General features: G+C 40.4%; 2 protein-coding genes across 5 annotated transcripts in view; one reads left to right on the top strand and one right to left on the bottom strand.

Moving 5' to 3' along the window:
* The window catches only part of MYO1D (myosin ID), a 164,554-nt gene that overhangs the window by 106,696 nt on the left and 30,578 nt on the right, over positions 1-27,280 (bottom strand). For all 4 annotated transcript variants that reach the window (XM_027816336.2, XM_055697442.1, XM_014286482.3 and 1 more), the window contains exons 2-13: positions 17,246-17,454; positions 16,291-16,384; positions 15,374-15,539; positions 13,784-13,837; positions 12,759-12,854; positions 11,470-11,586; positions 10,037-10,240; positions 8,728-8,873; positions 8,530-8,644; positions 7,645-7,815; positions 2,795-2,865; positions 1,040-1,114 (exon numbers count right to left, since the gene is read on the bottom strand). In XM_027816336.2, the coding sequence (XP_027672137.1) occupies positions 1,040-1,114; positions 2,795-2,865; positions 7,645-7,815; positions 8,530-8,644; positions 8,728-8,873; positions 10,037-10,240; positions 11,470-11,586; positions 12,759-12,854; positions 13,784-13,837; positions 15,374-15,539; positions 16,291-16,384; positions 17,246-17,454 (1,518 nt within the window). The remainder of the gene's footprint in view (positions 1-1,039; positions 1,115-2,794; positions 2,866-7,644; positions 7,816-8,529; positions 8,645-8,727; positions 8,874-10,036; positions 10,241-11,469; positions 11,587-12,758; positions 12,855-13,783; positions 13,838-15,373; positions 15,540-16,290; positions 16,385-17,245; positions 17,455-27,280) is intronic.
* Positions 1-27,280, top strand: part of LOC114018041 (endoplasmic reticulum-Golgi intermediate compartment protein 3-like) — a 152,072-nt gene that overhangs the window by 120,099 nt on the left and 4,693 nt on the right. The gene's annotated exons all lie outside the window — the stretch shown is intronic.

Here is a 27,280-nt window from a genome sequence, read left to right as displayed (position 1 = left end):
AGTTACAGCAATTTAACAGCCAATCTATCACATGCTTTAATATGCTGTAAGTGGTCTTTGTGAATAGTCTTTACCAGAGACTTAACAGAAAACTGAGGCTAAATATAATAAAACCTCTGTACAGCAAATATTTTGCAGGTTTTTGGTTAATGTGAAGTCTTGAAAACAGGAACAGCAAGACTGTTCAAGGGAGTACACTGAGTAAACATAACAGGACTGTAAACTCAGTTAATAGTTGTACTAGCTCTTAAACCAGGTAAACTGTTGTCCATGCAGCTGCAGGCTATTTTATGCTGACTTCTGCCCCTGAGCAAAGTCTCTGAAAGGTTGAGATAGGCCACAGTTACACAAGAATTAGAACATGTTTAATGCCAGCCAGTTGAGGCACTTAGGTATACACACACATTTTGATAGGATTTCAAATTGGCTTGTCAAAGGCAATTTTTACTTGCCTAATTACTATTTAAAACACTCAACTACATGGCTTAAATTTTTCACGTCACTGCACATATGAAAAGGATTCAAATCTATTTGCCCATTTTGCCCCCTAGCCCTATATTCTCTTTCAAAACAGGGACTTCTAGCTGGGGTCAAGGATATCTGTTGTTGACCAAATGCTACTCAGCATCTTTAGCACTGATTAAGGAGACATCAGTAATGGTACATTTGCAACTGGTCCAATAACCTGGTTAATGGCAAATCAAGCAGCACAGGTAATCTCTGCACAGCTATCTTGATTGCACAACGAGTTGGTGTTGGTTGCAAAGACAGACTGTAAATTCAGTTAAATTAAAGGTTATATCAAAACAAAAACAACATATACAGAATAAGGACTTTATCCTGAAATATCAGACTAACAGTCTTTGGGTTACAGTAGACAGACAAAGATCAAATCCCAAAGCAATGTGTTTATTCACCAGCACTGCATGCACAGTAAAGATAGTATCAGTGAAAATATTTCTCTTCTAGCACCCGGTCTATAAACAAGGATTCTGACAGGTCAGATTTGAATTCACCTCATTAATAATTTTATTCCTACCTGTTGTACATGAGGCGCTTGAAGTCCTGAAATAAAGTGTCCTTGTTTTTGTCAATAAATCCAGTGACTGAGTAACTAAATAAATAAATTAAAAAAAAAAAAAAAAAAAAAAGGAAAACAGTTAATTGCAAAGAAGCAAAGTCCTCCTCTGAGCTGCTAGTATCAGTGTGGAATCAGCATCCTTGCACTCCTACAGACACAGCAGATGCTAATCAGGAATCCAGCTCTGTTTCCCAACCTATCACTAACTAATTTGCTGCATGAGCACTGTGTGCGACTTAGATCCATCTGTCCAGGTTTCCACCTCCACTCCAGAAGCAACTTAAATCTAGGTTTAGAACTCTATCTGAACTATGCAGGTGAAGAGCATGTCAGCTGAGGCACCTAGCAGGACTTAAGCAAGTTGTAGATGGCCCAAATTCAAGAGTGACACTCATTACTTCTGCCTCCAAATTCAGAGCAGACGTTTGTGTTAAATCCTACAGAAGTTTTTGGTTTTTAATGTCTAGTCTGCCCTTCCCTTGGTATCAAGGAATATTCTCTAGTAGAAGAGTGCCTGAAATCAAGAGCAGCCTATAACCAGAGAGTAGGGAACTGTCTTGGGAATACACACACACACCCCCCAAAAGATTACCACTTCACAGTTTCAACTCTTCTTCAAGACAAGACAGACAACACTGTCCTCAGAAGTGCAGTATCTCCCCATTCACCCACTCCCACACAGTTGCTTCCTGAGCTTCAGATCTCTGCACTTGCACTGCAGGCACTGGGATCGAGAGCCCCACAAATCCCTGCACGAAGCCATCCTCAAATCCTGAACTACGTTATCTGTGAATATTTCCGCATTTCAGTTTTCTTTTATAAAGGTTTCCTGCAAACTGGCAACACAGAAGGTTCAACCCCTGATATGGCACCTTGTATCTTCTCCTCCAAAATGCTTTGAAATCAGGGATCTCTATCAGCAATTGCTCAACAAAGACTCCAGAACAAAAATCTAGCTGCACTGATTGGGCTCCAGTATGATCACGCTGGTTACCCTTGTAAATGAAAGGTAAATTTAATCCCAAGGCAAAAGAAATCCTAAATTATGTCTCTATTAACTCCCTTTAGATTCTGCTGACATGGGATGTCTACACAAATCCTAAACCATTAAATCACTCCAGTGATATTGCAGACAACAGCCTTCCCAATGAACAGTTTCTAACATACGTGCATCTTTTCCCTTCTACTTAATCTTCCTTCGTGTTATTGTCACATGCTGTTGACATTTTTGCAGGCTTCGGGTACAGAAAACTTCAACCTGAAAGGGGAAGGCTCCTTGCACTGATATTTGTTGCAGTTTAACCCTGTGTTTTCAGTCTGTTCAAAATGATTTGAGAATTTAAAGCCAGAGAGTTATATAATCATACTAAACAGATGTCTAAACCAGATTTTATTAGCTCAGCACAGCTTCCTTGCATAAACAGTGCTGGCTTCTCCCCCCCACACCCTTTTACTTTCCTGAAGCACTGCTGTCCTCTCATCTCCCCTCCCCATATTCTCCTTTTGTTTCAATTCCAAGTACAAAATCATATTCTGTAGAGCAAGTAACCAGCCTAAGATTTAACTGATAAGGAACGGCTGCACTCTGTAATTCTGGATGACAGCTATTCTGGTTCACACCAGAAGCAGCATTAAATCAGAATACTGTACCACTTCAAAGCTAGCTAAAAGACAAAAATAGAAGGTGCAACTTTATTTCTGAAAGAAACTTACATCACATCTCCAGCGTAGTGCTTGATTCGAAAGTCTCTGTCAAACTCCAGTGTTTTGTCAGTTGCACATAGCTAAAATAAATTCACATACATTAAAACATCACCTGTGGATTTTCAAGTTTCATGGAAAAGCAATATGCACTGGAAATAGAAATGGAAACTATAGACATTCCGCTTTATATGTGGATGTGAAATACAGTTATAACATTGCTTCATAATATTTTGTCATGGATGTATTACAAGAACACATATTTGTACAAAACCAAGTTGCAAGAGCCTACAGTTTTATTAAAAAATTGATACTATCTCAGAAACACCATTATGCAAAAAGAACACTTGTGCATGTAGAGTAACATTGCACCTAGGAATTAACATATGACTTTAAGTCTTCCTTTATATTTTTTTCCATTGCAGTATCACTCCTCAGCAAAGAAATAAAGCAATGAAGCAATCAAAATACGACAGTTGCAACAGCAATGCTTGTTCTGTCCCAAATCACTCTAGATATCTAACATCCCTCAGTGAGATCCACCCATAGCGGTCACCGCTCCAGCCCTCTGCTCTCAGCTCAGACATCCCATTACATTCCTTCACTACAAAGATGTCAAATGCCCACATGGCAGCCATTCAGTAGCAGTAGCCATAATGCACTCATCCCTTCAGGAAGAACAAAAGCCAAAAAATCCATCAGTTTCCGCTTAATTAAAAAAGGACAACAAGATCAAAATGAGGATTTTTTTAAAGCCAGAAGGGGCAGTTAGATGAATTAAGTCTTTGCAGGAAGCATGGGCATCATTTAAGAACACCAAGGGCTATGAGCAAATAACCACTATCCACCAGAAGTCCTGGGAAAACAAAAGAGGAAATAGCATAGTTAAACTGCAGGGCAGGAGAGATTATTAGAAGCAGAAAGATATCGTCCAAAAAACTTCACCTGTGTACAAGAGTAGAAAATAGATTAGCTCAAATGGACAGATGTAAAATAAAATAAAATATATTTAAAAAAAATAAATTACAAGGAGGAAACCAAAAAACCTGAATAACAAGGTATACAGAAGGTTACAAAGGTGTAAGTCGTCCAGCTTAGCAGGAGCAGGAAGCACACCAGGGTCTGCAGAGCTGATAGATGACCAAGGTGCAGCAGGAACACAGGGAAAACAAAGAAATGAGGCCATATCAGGAAAACAAATAATTTTTCTTTTTGCAGCTGTGTTCACCAGCAAGGGGCTATAGAGGATGTAATGCCTGTTTTTAACCACCTAAAACATTCATCTCAAACCAAGGTGTCAGCCCAAGAGGTATACAACAGGCAAAACCATAAAGGAATGAAGTAACTGTTGCTACCACAACTGCGACATGGTTGGCTGCACAAGCTTCTCGCCTAAAACTCATCCAGTACTGGGGAGACTGGAAGGTGGCTTAACATGATCTTAGGTTGTTGGTTTGGTGTTTATTTTTTTTAAGGAGTGTTTCTCTCTGAGCTTTGTGTCTACTGGGCAAATCAGTTGAAATTAGTTAAAAACACCCAAACCAAAAAGTATATCAATACAGTTCATAGTCTGCTTGGGTTTCTGAGCCTTTCTACAAGGTCTCTTGCTAACTACTCCAAGAATTTAAGCTGCTAGGAAAGATAGGAGAAAGGGTCCTCACTGTTGGAAAGATGGGAACAGGAGTCCTGCAGGGAACTTTTGTTCTGAGGTCTACACTATAAACATCGTCTTAAATGAACTATCATCTGCGAGTAGTAGGAAGGTCAGCAAGTTTGTTTATGTTACCTAATTATTCAGGGAAGTAAAAGAACTGCAGGAAGACACAAGAGGCTAAAGCAACAGCAAAAAAGAGGAAATGAAAGTCAACATATGATATACACAGAGAAAAGCCAAAGTTCATCGTAAATGATGGGCCCCATACTGTCCATTCCCAATCCAACAAGTACCTTAACTACCCTCCATCTCAAGAAGGACACAGGAGAACTGGAAGAGGCTTTAAGAAGGGCAAAAATGATTAACAATACTGACTGACCGCTATGGTAGGACAGGCCAAATGAACTAAACCTCTTCAGGTTAAGGAAGAAATGCCAGGAGACGATGGCAAATGACATGGAGGTGATGTACTGGAAGACACCATGAACTGTGTTTCACTGTTCAAGAACTAGGAGGCAACAGATATAATCTAAAAAGGAAAAGGGAGGAGGGATGGAAACAGGAAGGAGGGAACCCTTCATGTGAATATCTAAGCTGTGGAATTCTTTGCCACTTAAAAAAAGAAGAAGGAAAAAAAAAAGGAAAGAAAAAAAACTATTAAGGACTTGATTGAGGAGGTTCCTGAACTGCACATCAGCAGCAACTGGGAGCATATCAAGTTATCATTACATGTTTGTCCTGCACTCTTCTCCCACATAGACATTCACTATTGCCTAGTTTCTTGGAAGATACTACACCAGATGGACTAGAATGGACCTTCTGACATTCTTCCCATCACAATCAGTTTGTTGAAATTGACACTTTCAAGTTCGAAGATTTAGGAATTCACAGACTGTCTATCACTGCACTTGGCCCTTTGAAAGTATAAGATCAATTGAAAAAATCAGAACTTGAAGAGATTGAGAAAATGAACCTGCGATGTTGAGACGTACTATCAGCACAGTTAGCATGTCTACAGATCTAGGTGAGCATCAGACAATTTGGAAGACAACCCATGCTCTAGGAACATAAAATTTTGTGACAAATACCTATAGTGGAAGTGTTTACCCGTATTTTTTGTGGTTTATTTGGCTTTCACCAGGACAACCAAGCAGACAGCAGCAGATCAGACATGCAGTACACAAATTAGGACACTACTATTTAGGGCACAGCAGCCCCTTAGAGCTTATCCACATGGAGCCAGTGTGCAACACGCTCTACCAGGGAGCAGTGAAGCATTAGCTCAGTCTGAAAGATGGGAGCATTCCCATAACATGTCAGCACACATACTTTAACTCTTTAGGAACAGCTTTGATATACGCTGAACTTTATAGTGTGTGCACAGAACAACTGCAGTCTACAAAAGCAAATTGTGAAATGAAATCAGGTCCCTTGTTTTAATTCAAGCTAGAGAAGGCTGGCTTAGAAAGCTCAGGTTTCCTACAGCAGTTCTAGATGGAACTGATTAAGTATCTTGATACTGGTAAAGGACATCTGCGAAGATGCAAGAGGGGGAAAAATAATTATGATGCTGAGAGTTTTATGGATCATTTTTTTCAAGGCTATATTGATTTCAGCTAGAAATTAGCAAGCCAGAAAGATACATCATACCCTCCATAAACATTATTTATATAGCAGTATTCCTTGTTTCCCTCAGTCTGTGCAAATGCTTTTCTGACAATGCCACCCCCTACTGAGGAATGCTGCAACTGGCAATATTTTCTTTTAATGTTTCCTATGCTGTAAAGGGACTCCTGAAGGCAAGGACAATCTTTTTTTTAAAAAAAAATTTTCATTTCATAGCTTCCCATATACTTTATGAAATTCAGTCCTCTTCCCTCACTGTACCAAAGGACTACCTGCTCTCTCCATGATAGAACCATTTCACCTTAGCAGATGCGGGAAGGCTAGAACAGAAACGGAACTCCTTTCTCTACCAGCTTACACCCATTGCTAGACAGCTCCAGAAACTGGACCACTTCCCCCACCACCCCACTGCAGAGGATTGAAGACTCCATCCCCCTACACATCACTATGCACAATCATTAGTACTACTAAAGGAAGCAATTTGCATCAAAACATAGAAACTCAGACTAGGCTTCATGAAAATACTTGGGTTTGGGTAAGTTTACTCAGAACATGCTATGCCTAGCTCATCTACTGCTTATGCACGTAAAACCTAGGTTAACACAGAAAGCAAGACTCCCCCCATTGCTCCTTAGTGAGGATGGCAGATGAGATGTCAGGTGTGCTGCAGCTAAAGGGCACTTAAGGAAAGCCACATCTGGGAGGAAAAAGTGGTTATTTTCCTTTTGTCCTAGCCTCTACCCAAACAAGCCACATCCAGATCTATTGTCTATATTCAGCCTCCCTGAAGGCAGCCTTTAGCACATATCTTACACAACCATGCTAATTTTGTATTTCTGACCTACATAAAATATTGTGGCAGGGTGGGAGGGAGAAGGGGGGAAGCAGCTTTCCAAACGATGTATTTCAAACAACGTTTCTGAGTAGAGAGATGTCAATAAATTAAAGGCCTTTATCTGATTACTCAGTGTAAAAGGTTCTCACATTAATCAGGCTAGTGACTGTTTTTTCAATATGCTGCAAGTGAGGAATAAATAAAGCCTTTTAATTCGTACATTGTACCAAAACCAAAGCAAGTCGAGGGGCCTGGATGATCATAGGTACAATGAGATGAGCACGTTTTGTAGCCAATAATGATGAAAAAAAATAAATCACAGTGCTGTAATAATGCAGAAGTGTGAATAATTTCACTGTCACTATGCATTAGAGCAGCCTGGGAAGAATGTCACGTGGGTTGAAACTGCACATTGATTGGTTATAGATGACATCATGATACGGTCAAGGCAGGAGCTCATGCTTCTTTTATGCCTGGAATAAAACTGCTCGCGCATTGGACTACTTCAGCTCCCTCTGCCGGATACAGGGCCACCCAAGGCACGACCTAAACCCAGAGCAGGAAGCCTGCTCCGTAGTTGGGAGCTGCTGCTGCTCTCAGGCATTTCATTTCACATTTGATGGTAAAGATTCCAACCCCAGCCACCTTCCAAGTCTTTTTCCTCATTCCACTACACCTACAAAAATATGAAAGGTATCACACAAGAAAGGAAACAAGTTTTGAGGGTTCAGAGGAGTACGTACTTACCTTTCTGCTGGAGAAATGAGCATGCTTCCCTAGCTTGTTATTAAGAACCTCAAGGAACATCTCATCTGTAACTTTTCCCACATTCATGCAGGCATCATCCAGAATGGCAATGATCCCTTTGTGCTGCTGCTCTACCAGGTCAACAATGACCTGATTGTTAAAGTAATCAATCTGTAAAAAAAAAAAAAAAACAACAAAAAAAACCCGAACAGGTATATTTGTGACTTTGGCCAGTGAAAAAGGAGCACAGCAGTGTTGGCCACTGAATGGCACCCACTGTTCATAGGAGAAGCAATCAATTTTCAATATGCAGATCACCAATTCAAAATTAAGCAGGCTACTTCTCTACGACTAAACAGCAGAGAAGGTGATTTTTCAAACACCTCACATAAATCTCATGACCTCTGCTAAAAATCAGCTGCTACAGAAAGCACTTTAAAACATCTTTTACAATTCAGTTGTGCACAGTCACCACAGTGAAAACTGTGCATCTTATCCTTGGCATTCTGAAAGGAATTTGAACAGGAGAACTCAAAGATTTTTACACTTTAATATCTACAACTAGACAAAAATACATGAGCACTCAGAACAGAAACACACTGTGTGATGTGTGTGGCATCACAGAGATGCCACAGTATGTTTTAACTCAGATCTGGAGTCACTTATTTTCCCACACCACTGCAAATAAAGACATGTTGTGAGATAATTGGTTAGCTTCTTCCACAGCCTGATTTCCAGACAGCAAGTGTGACAGTACAGCTGGCACAGACACATATGTCCTATCAATTCCAACAGGCATTTACATGTGGTGCAACTTTAGATCTGGGACTTATGCTGGTACAGTGACCCCAAACCGACCTCTCCCTCCCCTGCCAAATAACTCACATGCTTCCAGGGAATTCCCTCTCGCTGGTATTCTTCCTGCTCCTGCTTTAGAACCAGCTGAATGAAGAGCTGCTGTAGTTTTTCATTGCAGTAATTGATGCAAAACTGCTCAAAACTGTAAAAACATAAGAAAAAAAGATGATGAGTTTTCTGGGAAAAGCAGAAGGCACAGCATTGTGCTTTAACAACATGGCTCACCTGTTATTGTCAAATATTTCAAAGCCATAGATATCCAGGACGCCAATGACTGTGTTTTTCCCATGTATTGTAGTGTCATAGTTCTTCACTTCAATCACATCATTGATGTGTGTTACAATCCAACAAAAAAGGCGCTCGTATATAGCCTGCCAGGAAACAAATACCAAGGAATTTTGCCTGCATCCGTCTCAGTTCTTTCTGGTAAATGCAACATGTGGTGCTACAAAGCTTAATTCAAGATGCTGCCCTAACTACACAAAAGCTACAGATAACATTCTGCTGAAAGTGAACAGCTACTGACATGAAGAAAATATTCTATGAAAATATTTTTTTCTTTCTTCAAAAAGTCATTTACACAAAGTCTAAATGCTGGTGAGGTCACTAGGTACAGCGGTTCCCCTCATTTGATTCCAGTCTGCTTTTCAGCTGCCTACTAACTTCCATTCCTAAGAATTACCTAACAATATTGAAGAGCAAGTGAGAGGTCAGTTATAGAAACCTAACAACCAAACACAATGGCAGTAAAATATTCCTGTTCAACTTTCATAAAGAAAATGTTCTGTAGGCACAGGTATCTTCAAAGTCTACGTGTTCAAAATGTACTGTGAAGCTGTGCAAACATACAATCTTAGGAAAAAAGCGTCAAGTTAATAATCAAGGATCTTCATAACTTCATCCGTTCTTCCCTTATCAATTGATTTCTTAGCTAAGGAAAGACAATTGTCATTCCTCCTGTCATCAGTATCCATCCTTAAGAAAAAAAAAAAAAAAGACAGCAGCACTTTGGGTTTCAGCCCAAGTTCTAGGTGTTACAGTTCCACTCTACTCTTTGAATTTAACTGCTAAATGAAGTCAAGAATCAGATCTTGCAAAAGATTCAGCCCTGTACAATGTATTCCTTCTGCAGATGCCAGCAAGCCAGGCTTGCAGCTCCCTCCCCTCTTCTGTGTGCCTCAAGCAATGCTGGTTGTTGTGCATGCTGTGTCATAACCAGGGAAGGGCAGGGATGGTGCTGCTCTGCAATCTCCATACAGAACACAGGGGTGCATACAGTCAGAAGTAAACCTGCATGAAGTCGAGGCTTCCTGTGTCTCAGCACGCACTATTCTCATTGATCCACCCAGGAATCCCACTAGGACCTGAGCACTGAAAAATGTGCAATTCTGAAAGCAATTCAATATCGAATGCCTTCCACAGGCATTGCATTCTCTGCTGCACTAAGTACAACTCAACCGACAGGCATAAGCAAAAGAAATGCGTCTGCATTACTGTCCCATATAAAATTGGATGCAAAGAAATTTAAACTCACTTTTGCAAAGGCATCTCTGCCATAGGTGGCTTCTTGTTCAGTATGTTGTTTATCAATGACATCCCGACCTGTAGCTACAGTTCGAAACAAAAGAGCCTTCTCCACCATGTCAGATTTTGTTGACAGCAAGTCTGCGATGATTGACACGACCTTGCCATTTTCTATCACAGGCGTATCACCATCCACAGAAAACTTCAGGTTCCCCTGAAATAAGTAATGAGAAACTAGATTTCTCAGTCTGTCATTTATTAATATGAATCAGTACACTCCAAGTTCACCCACATTCCACCTGCTATTCAAGTCAGTATATCTCCTAACACATTAGAACGGTGGGCCTTGCATTTCCATGTACCCACAAAGCCCCAACACCAGTGGCAGCAGCAAAGCCTGACCCAAAGTTAAGCATTGCTACTCAGTGTTCAGCTCTGCTTTTGGAAAAAAAGATTATATCAAACACTTCCAGAGGTTTAATCAAACACTGTCTCAAGATTCAGAGTCTAGTGATGGGAAATTACATCAAGTACACAAATGCTGGATGTAGCATTTCATCCTCACTGCAGCTCGCCATGGAAACACTATTCTTACAGCAATTCTTACTGTATGCTATTGCCCATGAAGGTAATGGAAATATTCTGGGGAAGCTGACAAGTCAGCACTGCTAATAAGACTGGACTGACAGCACACTACCCTAACAGATTTCTTACCGAATACCTGCAGCACCAGGATTACGTAGCAACACCACTGCAGGAGTGGGTGGTCACAACCCTGCCTGCATGGCCTGACCCTGCTCTGCCTCCATTCCTTCCCCAGCATCACGCCGGAGGAGAAAGAGCTGGGAAAAAGCAGCAGTTTTCTTTGCCACCCTCCTCCTGCCCACTTGTGGTGCCTCTCTCCTCAAGAGACGAGAGCTACAGGGACACTGCGCAAGGGAAGAGGCTCTGTGGTCCCAGGGGAATACTGGTGCAGGAGGGATTTCCTTCACAACAGAATACAGAGAATTAAGAGGTCTCCTGTATCTGGCTGTCCTCAAGCCTCCACCACGAAGTACCATCCCTCCAGCAAAACCACAGTGGTGATGGTGACTGTGAGGGCAAAAGGAGACAGAAGGATAGCATGGAGAGAGCTCCATTGCCAAACCCAAACAATTCCTTTTCAGAACATTTAGCAGCTCCCAGTGCTTAGTGGCACATCTGTTTTGGGATGTGGAATACGCAGGAACAAATGTGATCCTCTACCATTATTGCAGTGTCCTATTTCATTGAGGAGTTTCACTCACCACTGGAAGTTGTAAACTGTATACACTTCCAGCCAGCACATCTTCCAGCTACTTCTGCAGCAAGAAAGTTAGAGCTGCTGGAAGTACAAATATACTGCTTGACCCTTGCTGAAGAGCAACAGCCTAATCATACCTGCAGGCAGAGAAGAGAGCTTACCAAGTGAAGAATGGCTGCCACAATTTTGTAGACAGTCTGAATCTCCTCTTGCTTGAAGCCAATCACTTTCATGGCATCAGCTACCACTTTGAACTCCGCACCGTCACTGATGGAACACTGAGGGGAAAGAGATGTCTGGGACATGAGGTGCTTAATGGAAGTCAACTATGAGAAAGCAAAGCTTTTGCAATCCCATGAGAAATAGATTTGTTCTCTGCTATTTTTCAGATGCAAGACACTGTTGTGAGATTTCTCAGCTTATTCTAATGCCATGCCATATGCTTGTACACTGAACCCCACACTGAACACACATGTATACTAGCAGCAATGAGACACAGAAGTCCATCACAGCACGACTAAATAGTTCAATACTTTCCCAGTGGTATTTAACGTGAAAGTAGCAGCAATGCACTAAAAAAAAAAAAAAAATCAGAACAAGAGTTACAAGTAGTGCAGTCAGACCCTCTGAGCAGAAGCTGCAGAGCACCAGCAGTAAATTTCTGGTCATCATCTTTCTCAAGATGTGCCTACGCCTCCCTCCCCTCCCTATCATCTGGGTTTGTTTTCACCACAAATTTCTAGAGAGGCTGATAAAGGCATCTGAGAAAGTCTGTGGGTTTGTTTGCCAAAGAGCATCTCAAGAAAGCAAGCAGGAAATCAGGGAGCATTTTATCTGGACCCTGCCTCAGAGGGGCAACACTAGGGAAAACTCCAGACATATTTAAAGTGTTTAGGATCTTGTTGTCCTAAAAACTTTATTAATTTGTTTTCTCTTCTTTCCTGCTCAGATGCCCCCTTGTTGGCAAGTCAGACATGATGAATGCTTCAGTAACTGAAATAGACCTACTGTAAAAGAATTAGCCTTTATGGCTTTTTGATCCAGAAAGCAGCTTAAGTTTTACCCATTACGAAGCATGAAAAGTCTGTCACTGGTAATGGGTCCAATATCTGCCTTTACTAACAAAGGTGATGTGTCTCTGACTACATTTTATTGCTTTTTATAAGCAGACAACTGTAGTATGCACAAGTCCACACATACTTTGTCTTCTAGGGCCAGAAACTCTATATTAAAAATATATTTATATATATTGTATATTTATATATAAATTTATTTATATATATAAAAACATATGTATTATATATGTATATAACACTATATTAAAAATAGCAAATTGGTGTCACCTTCCCATTGGTCTCAGCTTCTGCTAGCTCAGCAATACTTAAAGAGTATTTCAAGAAGCATTTATAATTTTAAGACATTACGTTTAACTCACTAACAACACGCTCACCTTTATCTGTGCTCCAGGACAGATATAGTTGTATGCAGATGCATCCTTCTGAAGATGCAGAGAATGTAACATCTGGTCAGACCCCCCCTGGAGGAGCTGTACAGAGAGTATTTTAAGAAACGGTGAATGAAAAAAGTAAATTCCTTCCGTTTTCTGTTTCTTATTCATCCACTTGACAAACAACATCAAAAAACATTAACGTACTGCTACAGAAGAATCAACTACAGTATCTGGAGTCCCAAGCACAACATATGCAAAATACATTGTTGGAGGGCTCTGACCACCAGAAAGTGGTTGCTTAAGTGACTGTCCTTTGGAGTGACACAATTGTTTAGCAAACAAGCCTGAACCTCTTCACAGACCAGACATTTACATCTGCGACATGCCACAGATGTGCCCTGGCAAGCACATTTACCTTCTCTGTTAAACACAAAGACTTTCCAATATGGAAGTGACACATTCATGAGAAAGGTGCTAACATGCTATCACAGAGTACTGAATAAGTGGGGAAAAAAATAAACAAATAATGTTTCCCTCACTGCAAAACTGAGAATAAAGGTTAAACTAATAGGCCAACCATTTCCCCCAAGGGACACACAGGGGAACCACCATGCAATATGGAAGACATTAAAAAGAACCACCACCCCCCTACAAGGAAAAAACTGAACTCGCTGTCATAAAATTACTTCCATATGGACTAAAGGCCTCAAGAGAAAATTGAGGGATTCGACTTATTACAAATAAACCAGAGAGTCAAAGTCCAATATTCCACCATATTTGTTTAGTTAGCCTCCTTTTAAGTTTACAAATGTGTTAATATGGGACTGCAGAATAGAAAAAAAATAAATCTTCTCATGCTCCTTCCCCAGACTAGGCCTCTCCAAAGAACTAAAGAACCTAAGATCACCCAAGATGCAACAACAAGGGAACCCTTTCCAAAACACACGAGAGGCTTTTGAAACCTTTTGCCTATCACGTCTGGGAAACCTGGGAAAAGTCATTTGCTTCAGCGAACTCATACTAACCTGGTAAAAAGAATGAAAGCTTCGTTCTCCCGGCTGTTGCACAATCACACGAGACTGGGTGGGAAGCAAAACACAAAGATAGGCATTTCTGGATGTGGATGGCCCTTCCCCAGCACTTCCCCTTAGACACTAATGCATGGGTTCACCACTGCTAGGACACCTCCAAATTAATCTTATCTTACAATAAGCCTGTTAGGAACATTATTAGCCAGGCGTGACCATGGAGTTTGAAGTCTATAATAAAAAAGACCAGCTTGCTTAACAGGTGCGATTCCTACTTCCAACCAGGAAATCCATGTGGCAACTACAGAATTGCTTTCATGGAAGAGTCAAAACTCCATTTTAGTTTAAGAGTCATTTAATCCCTGGAACTGAAAAACAGGATTCTGACTACAAATAAATGCTCCATGGGCCACAGTGAGGGCCCAGTAACCACTTCTACAACCCCAGGACAGGCCTACAAAAGGCACACAGCCACTGTACAAGTGAACACTCTGTTCTAACACAAGGGCATTGTTTTAGGGGGCAGGCAACAGCTCCATCTTCAGAGCACTCATTCAAAATCAGTAGCAAAAAAAAAAAAGTTAAATGCAGCCAACAAGCAACATATCCTTATTTTATTCTCTAAGTTGGAACTATGGAGAGTGATGAGGCATGTATCCTGCTGCAGTGCAAAGTCACTTTCTGTTAACTGCTTGTGTTTGGACCAGAACCTCAACTGCTTTCAAAACAGAAATAAATTTAACTTGGTAAAAGTCAAGAATATTAAATAAATGAACAGGATTTAAGTTACTGCAGCTGCAGCCCCATCCTCTTTTTTCATGGAAGTATCACATGTTAAACGTTTGGTTTTGCTGTTTTGTTTGTTAAAATAAAGTGTTTATTCTGAAAATAAACTCCAGGGAAATGAAGGGAAAAGTAAAAAAAAAAAACACACACAAAAAAAGGATGTTAGCAGATGTGATCAAACATACAAATTAAAGCCAGACATGTGTGTCTCACATTTCTAGAACTGTTAATAGATCATGACCAGTTTCTCTACAGTTTTACATATTCCAATGTTTTCAGCCACCAGATAATGACATGAAAATATGCTTAGGATCACTTGGAATATATAAAAACAATGTTACTAAAAGATCACACAAGGTTGTGGCATTATTCCAGAATAACACTTCTCAAGCGTACTGTTGCTACTTCCAGACCTGGATATCTTCTCCTTTTATTCACCAGTGAGATCTCAATGGGGGAACTTATAAAGAAGGCGTTTTGCAGACATTAAATTAATCTCAGCTTTTATTCCGGATACAAAGTACATACACCTATATGCAAATAAGCTTTTCAGTAACGCTAGGTCCTTATGTAGTGAGCTCTGAAAGTAGTGGTGTTCAAGTAACAGGGCACTGCCAGTGTTTCAGCAGCATTTCAGTTACTTTAACTCTTGAAGGAAAATTAAGGCCTATATTTAGTGAGATTCTATGCCTTCATATGTCACCTGTTGACAGACCATATTCGAAAGGAAAACTTTCTAATGGCAAAGCACATATTGCAAAAGTAACTACACAAAAGCCTCTAAAAGTGAGGGTGGCTTACCTTTTCTAGTAAGTAATTATTGATATGCCCACCTATTGGGTCTCCTTTAAAATCAAAGTTGATATCCATATATTTTCCAAACCTGCTGGAATTGTCATTGCGGTTTGTTTTGGCATTGCCAAAGGCCTCTAACACACAATTGGATTTCAGCAGTATGTTCTTCACTCTGTAGTACAGAGAAATGGAAAACAGAACAGGGTAAAGTCCAGATTTGTATACTCGATATCACTTTTTTTCGTAGGCATTTCTCAATAAGAATTTAGTAGCAGCAGAGATGTTCTATGATGACATATTTGGGCAGATGTGTATGACATTAGCAATCCCATGGGAAATCAGCTGGGAGTTTTCCGCAATGTTCCTTAGAGCTGAGAAAATGCAAACAAAAGAATCAGATCTCCCTGCTGAAAATAGCATCAAAAATTCAGTTCCTTTACATATGTAAGTTTTCAAAACAATTTCTTGAATTCTTTTGCAAGATATTTTCAAAAGGGCAGGTATTAAGTCTGTTTCAGCAGAAAGCCACACTCTTCGCTTTAAAAATTTTACTCTAGGACTGACAAGCACATTTTTGCAATTCAGGAGCATGCAACCCTGAAAGGTCATGGAATATGCTTCTTGCACTCCACATGCTTTTCTAATGTACACATATTTCAGGCAGTTTGCCACAGGAAACACTATTTCTAGATACAGAGTTTTATTTTGAAAGTTCAAACTTCCAAAATAAACTTCTCTACATGATTTTAGCAATCAATATTGCAAAATTCTCAAAGTAAAAGTAGTATCTGAAGAAGTTTGGTAAATCTTGTAAAAATCAGCATGTTATTAGTACAAGAGATCATCTAATAACACAGTGCTACACAGTCCACTGAAGATCCAGAAACAAAACAATTTCACTTATTTTTCTGCCAAGTCCTTACCTTTCCACCTCAGCCCTCTGACTGGGGTTGGTAATGGCTGCTATATACTGCATAATGTATTTACTGGCCTCAGTTTTCCCAGCCCCGCTTTCACCTGAGGGCATAAATACAAAGGTGACACAACAGATCAAAAAAAGCAAAGCACGTCACTGAACAGTATATCCCAATTCTACCCCAACGGTGTCTGGGTTTTTTGTTATTGGGGGTTTTCTTTAAAGCAATCTTGTTTGCATGCACTTTGAACATTTTCTAAATACAGCCATAACCCTGCCTGGTTGTTGCTGCTATGCCGACTTAGAATCAGTTATGATGTAAAATTGCACAGGTCGGTAAAAGGCCTGGCACACAGAGGATCAAAAGGAATATTGTTAGAGGAGAAAGACTGGCACGCAGAGGCTTGGCTAGCAGCAGTGCCGGGAACTGCAATACAAGAGGCTACTGTTCAGCACACCATCTCGGGTCTCTCGCTTTTCAGAGCTGCTAAAGCACAGGAACATCAAGGAAACGAAGTGCCAGGATCCAGATAGCGACCGTTCATGGTACAAGCCCTGCTCCCACTGTTAGAGCCACGACAAGCAATCAGTCCAACCATCGAAACAGAGAACAAAACATTGGCCAGTCAGTCATCTAGGGGATAAAAATCAGCAGTTCTCTAAAGAGAGACAGGAACCCTGTTCTCGCTGATCTCCATTCACACAGGCAGAGCAAGCAGAGGCCTCATGTTCAAGTTATCACCCTGCATGCACAGATTAAGCTAATGACCGACACCAGCTCTTGAATTAGATAAGAAATAATTTTAAAGGTCTCCACACATGGATTCAAATGCAAATAAGCAGTTTTAAGATTAAGTTTTCTTTTACAAAATGCTGTCATTAGCCATATCATTAACTCTTTTTCTGCCCAGAATTTCACAAAAATCATGTGTTCATCATAATGAGAAGCTTTTTCAGCTTACCTGATATTACAATACAGGTGTCTTTTGATCGCCTCTTCATTGCTTTGTAAGCAGCATCAGCAATTGCGAAGAGGTGAGGAGGCCTCTCATACAATTCCCTTCCTTTGTACTGCTCAATCATGTCACGCCCATAGATGTTCAAGTTTTTGTAAGGATTCATGGAAACGACCACCTCCCCAATAAATGTATAAATCCGTCCTTTTTCGAACCTACCCAGGAGGAGACAAAAGGGAGAAAGGGAATTAGTCAAACAGTGATTCAGAATGTATCTTCCAAGCAAGTTGCCCATTTCATCAGGTGAACTCTTCAATCCATCGTCGTACCAAAAAATTATAATAAAACATTTACTATGGACATTATCTGACCAGCGTGGCCCAGATGGCATGTTAGCATATTGCACAGAGACCTGATATTACAAAGGCTAAGAACTAGGGCTAGCTTTGAATCTTAGCACCTACAAAGGAAATTTCTACTGCTATTTCACTTACAGATGTATGGCTGATCAGGTTATTGAGATACAAGCACCAACTATATTTCTGAGTATAGCAAACTTTCACTTTGCTGGTGCAATCAAGTCAGCTGTCTACATATTCAGGTATTTCTGTTGCCATTATCATGCTGCCAGAAACTAATGTTTCTATAAAATTATTTAGCAAGATTTAAGGTAATATAATTTACTGTTTCTACAGTTGACAATAAGTAAACATGAGTTTGCAATGAGCTTATATAACCTGCTTCATAACAGGGATTTAAAGGCAAATTCTTTTTCCACATTCTACAGTTGTCTGTAACCCAGCTCAGGCCAGAGAAGTTGAAGTTTTGAAGCCACTCATGTAGAGGTCTAATCACATTTGCAAGGAAAGTAAACAGAGATACAAGCAAAGAAGGAAATTACAGCCTTTCAGCTCTAGCAGTTCGCTTCCACTCTGTCCTTTCCGCTAGAAGGCACTTTAATATCATCGCTGCTGCTAAACCAGAAGTGAAAGGTTTTTAAGAACATGTGAAAACAACCCTAAACTACACCTTTCCTGAACCCTACTTGGCCCTTAGCATTCTTTCTGCAAACAAGACAGAAAATAACTTAAAAACAAACAAACAAACAACTGTTTTAGTTAAAAGATGTTTCCAAATATTTTATCAAAAGTTATTTAGTAGAATAGCACAGAAGGAATTTCAGATTAACAGCTGAAGAATTCATACACATCATTTGATTCTCAGGAGAGGAAAGAATGACAGCAGATTTAGAGATTAACAGGCAAACGATGGCATTTCTACTATTAAATAGGTCTGCATCCTGTATTTAAATCTTCCAACATTAGATGGCACCACAACACCTCTACAGAGCACCCGGACCTTTCCAACGCTTGATGGACTCTGCACAAATTCCACTATTAGTTTATCGAATTTATTACCACCCCCATGTGGTGACGAGCTTGACATTTTCTATTGTTCATTTGAGAATTTTCTGCAGCATCTTGGCAGTGTTAGTTTTTAGCAGGTGTAATAAAACTGAAGAAATAGAATTCAGCAACCAGCATTCCACTTTCTAAAAATTATTTTTGCCTCTAATTCTAGCCTCCTCCAGAAATACTTCACTAAAAAGACACAAGAATTGTAAAAAATCTTTTTGTTCCTGCATTGTTTTAACTGCAGGTAGTCCTGATACGTATTTCCCAAAGCATTAGCAAGCTTAAAATGCAAAAGTATTTTCTATTTTAGAGGCATATGCTGTTTGAAAGCTACCAAAAGTGTGTTAGAAAAGATAAGGCCAGCAGCAGCAATATGAACCGCAGGCCAGTAAATATCGTAACAAAAATTATGGGTAACACATAGGCAACTACACTAAGCAAAAACAGAATCACACAGACTCGGGTACACGGGAAGCCTCACACACACAGTCCTTGTCACTTCCCATCCCTAGTTTTAATTATTTGAAGCACAAAGCAGCTGGAAATTGTGGCATTTGAAAGATACCAAACAGGCAGAAGACGTGTGTGTGCGGAGGGATCGGATACCAGGCTGCTGTCTTCTGCCCTCTCAGGAGCACCAGGGACTCTACATATACAGAGGAGCACTTAAAAAAAAAACCACACACACACAACACTGTTTCGATCAAGGAGATCGAATCACACTGGGACATACATATGTAACGGAAACCATTACAAGGACATCAAAATTAGCAGAATCCTTCCCATCTTTCTGGAGATGGGCCATCCAAAAAATGCAAGCAATGGAGAACATACACCCTGCTCTCCAAAAGCTACTGCACAGCAGGTACACAACCACCGCTGAAGGCACTATGAATGATCAAGATAAAGCAGTTTCAGGGTGAGGTTTTAAGCCCCCCTGTACTGCCAGATGCACAGCCAGACAGTCCATGGACAGCACAGAGGGGTTAAGGGGGTGCATTTTAGCTGCCAAGGAGAAAGAAATAAAAGCACATCTCTGCTGAAGTGTCGTGCCAAGTCAGCATCACAGTACCCAGTACTTTGACCTCTTCCTTAAGCAATGAATTATGTAAACTTTCAGTAGCAGAGCACAGTTTAAGTTTCCTCCCTTGACAGTTCAGCATCCCCGCCTGCCTCGAAAGGCAGAACCGAGAGATTTGGCTCCACCAGCCCAACCCACCACCGGCCCTGCAGGCACACGGCTGCAGAGGGGGACTGGGGTGCAGGGTGGCTTCGGAGCCCTACAGCTGTGATGTGGCACATACAGCACTCTGCCATACTGCCTGCTCGCTCCCCTGGCAGCTCTGGGTGTAAGCCACAGACCTCACATTTGGTCTCGAAGTCAAGTTTTAAAAGGTTTTACTAGACTCTGACCAGTTGTGTCTACAATCTCTGTGGCAAAAGGCAGATGGAGACTAGGTCCATCTCCAGGCTTGACAGGTGGGCATCTCTCCAGATTGGCTTTAAGGAACAGGGTTTATGAACAACTGACACCCACGTTTACACCTCTGTTCATTTTTCTTTACTTCTTATTAGCGGAGTTAAAATTCCAGAGCTGTGCTTCGATGGTCCTAAAAGGAGCTGTCGCTCGTGGTTCCTCACCCCTCCTTGCTGATAAAGCCTCTTTTCATCAGATAGCACAGCTCAGCACAGCAGCAGGCCAAGAACAGCAGCGGCTGTTTTCCTAGCTGCATTGCTTCAGTGTGAGATTTGTGGTTTTCCTTTCCCAAAAAGAACTCATGAAAACTTAAGAAAACAACCAATGACAGCAGACCAAGCTGTGTCAAATCATTATTCTTCTGCACAGCAAGGTGGCAAAGCAAGACATCGAAGCTATCCAGAAAGGCTTATCAGCTGGGGCATTGCACTCCACCAAGGGAAAGCTCATCAACCTAAAGGATAGCATAATCATTTTAGTACCCAGCACAGAACACACAGAACTGGATTTTTGTTATTAAAAACCATCTACAGCACACTACATAAAAGGCTCCCCTGTATCTACTCCTAGGGGTCGACACCCCACGGTCAAACCTTGGTTTGTATGCGTCATGGAAACCACATCTTGTGCTACAACTCTGAGGAGAAAAGATTTCCCTGTAATGTTTCTATTGGAATAATTTCTGTATCAGTATCTTCTGAATTTTCCACTAGCTCAGCAACCAAAAAGAAAGTCACCGTATTTAATCCCTGTATGTTATACTGATGAGAAACATCAGTTCTTTCATGAGAATTTTTTATACTATTTTTTATTACCTTGTTAAAACACTGATTGATACTGGGAAAATATAAATCCGTAAGTCACAGAACATAAATCATCTGAAAGCATAGAAATTATTGTCCAGGAAAGAGGACTGCCAAGGCAAGAAAAAGGCTCTTACTTTGTTTTGTAGTTTTTATTTTTAGGGAAAGGGAGTTGAAAAAAAATATATATCCATAAGTCCAGCCATCCCATGTTCACATTCAGTTGCCAGTAGAAAATGCACTGCAGAAACCAGAAAACTGAAGCAGAAATGTTCACCACCAGAGAGCACTCACATTTAGGATTTCTCCCACCTGACAAACACTCCAGTCAAAAATAAAACTGTTCTTACCGAGGAAATGATGCAACTTCAAATGCACTCAGTACAAATAAAGAAAAAGAGTTAGTTGGCAAGACTTGGAACCCATACTCCAAAACAACATCTGCAGAATGCAGACTGTTAAACAAAGGCATCCTACCATGCAATTGCACTCCAAATGCTGCAATTCAAATTATAAAGGGAATTTCTAATTAATCATTTACATGGTAACTCCTCCGTACTAAAAGATAAATAGAAGTTTGTTAGGATCACAGAGAGCAGGAGCACTCTGCAGGCTTATTGCTGTCTCTAGAGTTCAGCATACTTTCTGAAATGACCCATGCCAGCTACCAGGGGATCAGTCCGCAGTGAGATCACGGGCTGGGTTTCACTGGGCTGTGAAACAGCTCCTCAGAAACACGTTTTTGCCAGTCTTTCCCTCCACCTGTCTAACACCCGAGGAGTAGAACAACTGCTGGAAAAAACACATTAAGTCACCAGTCATCCCATTTTCTGTTACTTTCAGAGAGCTGAAGTGTAGGCTATCGGTATTATGGATCACTTCCTCCTGGGAAAAGGCTTTCTCTCATCTGGAACTACTCCTTTCTCACCCGCGATCACAGATTGACATCATATTCTGCTTTACATACATGCAGACACACTCAAGCTTTCCTACATTAGCAGGTGCTCTGTCAGGCTCTTGACCCCCAGGGCTCCCTGATGCTCCAGAAACAGAACATCTTCACAACAAGAAGTCACAACGCAGCCATCAGCTGAAGACGGACTTTCAGTTTAACTGTACAGCAGCGGTTAAAGTAAAGGAATCATTAACAAAAAAAGCAAATAATTCAAGTACGGAAATGCTACAGATGCATCAGCCTGCACTAGATAGTCAATAGCTAACATAGTACCATGAAGGTTAAAAGAATAAAAGACAATGGTTGCAAACTATGATCCATTTCCAACTTAGTAATTCCAAAGCACAAACTGAAATATTTAGTATGAGCATACTGCTTTTTCTTCCTTCCTCCTTTATGCGGGGGAAGAAGAACGATCTAGCAACTATACACCTCTTTGGCACATGAAGAGGGACAATTCCTTTTCCTTTTGCAAACACCCACTGTGATTTTAGGTTATTTAATTTTTACCACCAAATACATACATTAAAAATCCATTACTGAAAGCTTTGACTCCGTTCTCATTGCAAACATGCATGAAGACATTTTAATTAAAACTCGTGTTCATGAAGAGATGCACGTAGATAGTCAAGGACGGGCCTTTAGGATGTGTTCACTAAGGAAAGGACTTTTAGGATTTCACTGACAGAAGTCTTACTTATTTACCTGTTTTTAAATACAAGAACGTATAGCATTGACACAAAGCAACAACTATTCTTCTCAAGCTTGTTTAAGCACACTTCAACTGGTATGTCAGACGATTGTGCCTTTTATATGTGATACCAGGTCTCTCCACTAGGAATTCAGTGCTACTTGAAGACTTTATTTTAGGTAAAGCTCAAAACAAAAATCAGCTGTCAAGCAGGAAAGAATGACATTCAAGTCTTTCAATAAATTACTCAAACTATTATAGCAAATCAACCCCATCAGAAGAGAACTCAGATAAACAGGATTTGCGTTGGCAGAACTATAGCTAAAATATTCTTGCTGCACTTGGAAAAACAAACCAAATAAACTGTCCAGTCAGTATTACCTCCCTGTGCTAGGAAAACAATCCAAGTCTGTCACGATTCTAAATATGCATGTCTACAATGTTTTGATCCAACCCGAGGGACATAAAACCTGGAATTTAAGTTAATTTAACACACAGATGAAATTTTTGCTTGCAGTTGTCCTTGCATGGATTCAGTTTTCAGATGTTGCCAGTTTAACAAAATAGGAAATGCCATTCAGTGCGCATTCTGCACCACTCCTTTCCTGTACAGAGGGAGCAGAAAAGGCAGGGTGAGGAATACTTCATTCATCTGCAATTTTCAGTCAGCTTTGGAAATAAGGTTAAAAGAGTCCTTTGTAAATTTTTTTTTCAAAAGAAAACAGTAAACTACGAGTGTCTGGTGCCACATCTTCCTCAACAAACCAACATTTAAGCAAACCGACTGTAGTTTTACAAGGCTTATTCAGCTTCAACACAGCTGACCCTCGAGTCATCTATGCAGCTCTGCAAACCCACCAGGTAAGGTCAGGGGAAAGGTAAATGGAAGATGGATGCTAAGCTAGCTCTAATGAACACTGAATAAAGGTTAAACGCGTGAAACATAGCTAGCTAGAAATGGGAATAATATTAAAGTCCCTCTCCTTAAACATGAAGTTAAAGTCCTAACTTTGCACTGAAAAAATGCCAAACCACTGGAATCAGTGAACTTTCATTTCTATTTGTGTCAGACAGGACCGAGCCGTCTCTCCTACAGCAGTGAAGCACTGCATACTCTTTAGGTCTCTAGAAGCATAAGAAGGCACAAGCAGACTTGAAATAGATAATGAGACAAAAGGAAGTTCTTTGAGAAGCTTCCAGGACAACATAATGCTTTGTGGTTTTATTCCAATGCACGCATGAGAAAGTTCCTATCGAGCACAGGTAGAGGAAAAAGCTTGCTCCTGATTTCTCGGCCTAGAGCAGTAAAGCACACTCCCACTTCCCATGTGAAAAGTCTGGCTGGAACACTGTAAAATCCTAATGCAGTAATCATATTACTCTGCTCTGAGCAGGAGGCTGCCCTGAATGACCTCCTGAGGCTGAATTATCCCATGATCCTAGATCTACCCAGGAAAGAGTAAAGCCAGGCCTGGGACAGCAACAGACTGCTATCCACCCATCATCTCTTCACTTTTTAATCTGTAAAATAAAAGCACATAATCTGTAAAAGGATAGTAAAAAGAAAAAGAACACTCAAAGGTCAGGTAGGTTCTTCCATCTGCTCCAATCACATGTGAAGTGAATTGGAGCACATGTGCAGAAGAACCTTGAGCTTGTCATGTAAGAGAACTGACAAGTACATAAGACTCAAAACTACTGAGGAGGAGGAAAAGGTGGAAGTAATTACTCTACAAATACATTGGTAGATGAATATCACCTTGCCAGGTAGCCAGAGGAACTAATTAAACAAAAAACTACACAGGCCCATACAAAACTAAAATGGGAACGGACTTACCCTGGCCAACACAGGCTTGAAACTGCAAGCTCGCTGTCAGGGAGGCAGCCCTGGAAGGGCATTTCAACAGAAGCTGCCAGGACCATTGTGCCCAGCTGGGTATTACTGAACTTATTTTATGGATGTGTTTAGATCTGGCTCTTTCTGCACTGACCAGCAACTGACTTCATGATCCATTATGTTCCCTCCACTTTGGTGTTACAGCATTTATGTACTTACAAAAAGATGCTTCACCTTCCACCACCACCTTCTCTTTCCAAACTGTGTACCCACATTAATAGTAACCTGCCACGGTATGATTATCTCGGCCTTCATTTTTGGGAATTCAGCTTTGTTTGTCAGATTACATACCGCTGTGTTAAAGGTTCAAATATATCAGTGGACAAAATTGCAGCACAAAAGGCAAAAACTAGACTAATGACTGGTGGTTGGACAGATTTGCATCTTGCAGAAGTTAGCATCTGATTTCATCTCCCCGATTCAGTGGTGCAGGAATTCTGCAACAGTAGGTTTGTCTGAAAAGTGCCCAGGCAAGGACTAGCTTATATTTCTGAATAACAACTTTTCTCCCAAGGGATGCTGAAGGAACTATAAAGCCCTGCAACTCAACAGAAAGACCAAGAAACATGCAGAAAAACAAAGATCATGATTGATACCCTGTTACTTGCTCCTGACTTCTCCAGTAATTTCAGGAGACAAAAACCATTCACATCACTGCTGATGACCCTTGATACACCAGCATCCTTGTATACACAAACATAACCTGAAGCCACATCAGCAACTGTACTGATGACTTTCAACATTATTTTCTAAGCCATCTCTTTCTTACACATATATATATACACTATACCACCTTCCCAATTTTCTGTACACACTGCACCATTAACATAACTTCGTATTGATGTCTAACTACACCTCTAGCTATCCCACAAGCGTAGATGCCAAGGTACAACCACAGTATTTCACAGGTTTTCTTTGTAGAGCTCAGAGACTCCTTTTGCTGTCAGCTGGCCATGAGATGCTGATGTTCAGATGCTTCATTGTTCTGCTGTAAAGGAATATTCTGCATTTGTTAAGCTCGTGCCCAGTGCTGATCTATGAATGCTGCTGGAGTCTCCCGAATACAGTATTGTTTTGATATGGGGCTCAAAAAAACCAAGAATCATCTTGCACTATTAAAATACAGTATACCAGCTGCAAGCACTCCAAAAGGCTTGCTTAGTCCTTTGCTAACATTAGATCTAAAATAAAATTAGATGCCTTATTTGTACTAACACAGGCCATGCAAATAACGCAAAAATAATACAAAACATACAAATAATGCACAAATATCACTTATGTTTCTGCATAATTTGGATTTCTTTTAGATTTGTTACAGTGTTCTGCACCATCTCACCTAAAAACAAATACTGAGTATGTAGTCCTCAAACAGGACTGTTTGTTTTCTGGCCATATAACCAGGCAGACTTCTTCAGGCATTTTATGTGTTTTACAGCATATCGTGACTTAACACAGCTCTTGTGGTTTTGGCTTGTAAACTGTCCTAGCAGCACATTAGGTTACCAGTTAAGGGCTTCGGCAGACAAACTGCTGAGTCTCAAAGCAACAGCTGAAGCTATTCCACCTACAGCTGCCCATCCAGCTCCTTTGCCAGATTCCCTTCTGCCACGTCTGCTGAAGGGACAACGATGGACAGCCATGATCTCGGCCACTCCAAGTCCAGATTATCACTGACACCATTCCTGCAGGACAGCTACCAACAACTTCAGGCAGCTAACGTTATGAAAGAGTCATAAGCAATGGAGCAGAAAACTAGGTTTGCAAATCACAAAGCAAAGACATTTCACCACAATATGTCCACTAACTATTCAGGCTGAAAGAAAAGACTTTTCCTCATGTTTCCTTGAAAGCATGTCTAGTCAGGAAAAGCTTCCCAATTTTAGTCATAGACTTTGCTCGGGTTTATTGTGAGACTTTTTTTCTTGTATTTTCTGTTTTGTATTGGAAAAGCTTTATGTCACCTGACAGCCATTTGAACCAGAACTGCAGTGAAATCCCTCCTTCACCATCTCTCAGTCTCTCCCTGGTAAGCAAGAATCAAGCAGCAGATGCCCTGGAAGACAAACCCTCAAGCCCTAGAGAAATGAGATTGAGTATGCATATCAGTGCTGAAGAGGCTTACTAAATACACAAGGTTTATTCTTCCAAGTAAAAAGCAACTAATATTTTACCAAAAGTTCAATTTATAAATACAGGGGTTTTTTTACTGCAACCAAATGTAGCACTTTCAGTTGAAGTCATGAGTGTGATTCATCTGGCAGGTTCAGCATCGGGATCTCTCTCCCTCTCACTGAAAAGAATACTTTAAAAAGGGAAGAGAAGAAATTATATGGGAAGTCTTCAAACTTCTTTGTGGATATGGAAATGCAGGGTAGGATAGGCAAGATAAGTAAATTTGCACAAAAATCTTAAGTATTTTGCTTTATGTTCTTTGAATGGAAAAACATTTGAGCAGTAGGAATGCCGTTATTTATGCACTCATTGCAAAAGGAGTGAATTTCTAAATGCCAACTGACCTGAGTTGTTAAACAATGATAATGCAAGGGGAACATTAGCAATATGGAAAAGGACTTAAACGGTTTGATTATTAAAACAGATTACTTGATTTACATGCTGCTTGTTTTATCATGTTAAATTATGACCAGAAAGATTGTGTTCATTTACTTCCTTTAGATTTTACATATTTTTTCTGTCAAGATAGCTCCCACTCAGAAGCTGAAAGGCTATTCAAATAATATTGTGAGACAGCACAAATACCAGTCACAATTAATATGCAGATAACCTGTAAAAAAGCTACAAATCA

This window comes from Falco cherrug, chromosome 20 (genome assembly GCF_023634085.1).
Source record: "Falco cherrug isolate bFalChe1 chromosome 20, bFalChe1.pri, whole genome shotgun sequence".
NCBI classification, from domain to species: Eukaryota; Metazoa; Chordata; class Aves; order Falconiformes; family Falconidae; genus Falco; species Falco cherrug.
This window is presented reverse-complemented; position numbering and strand designations above follow the sequence as displayed.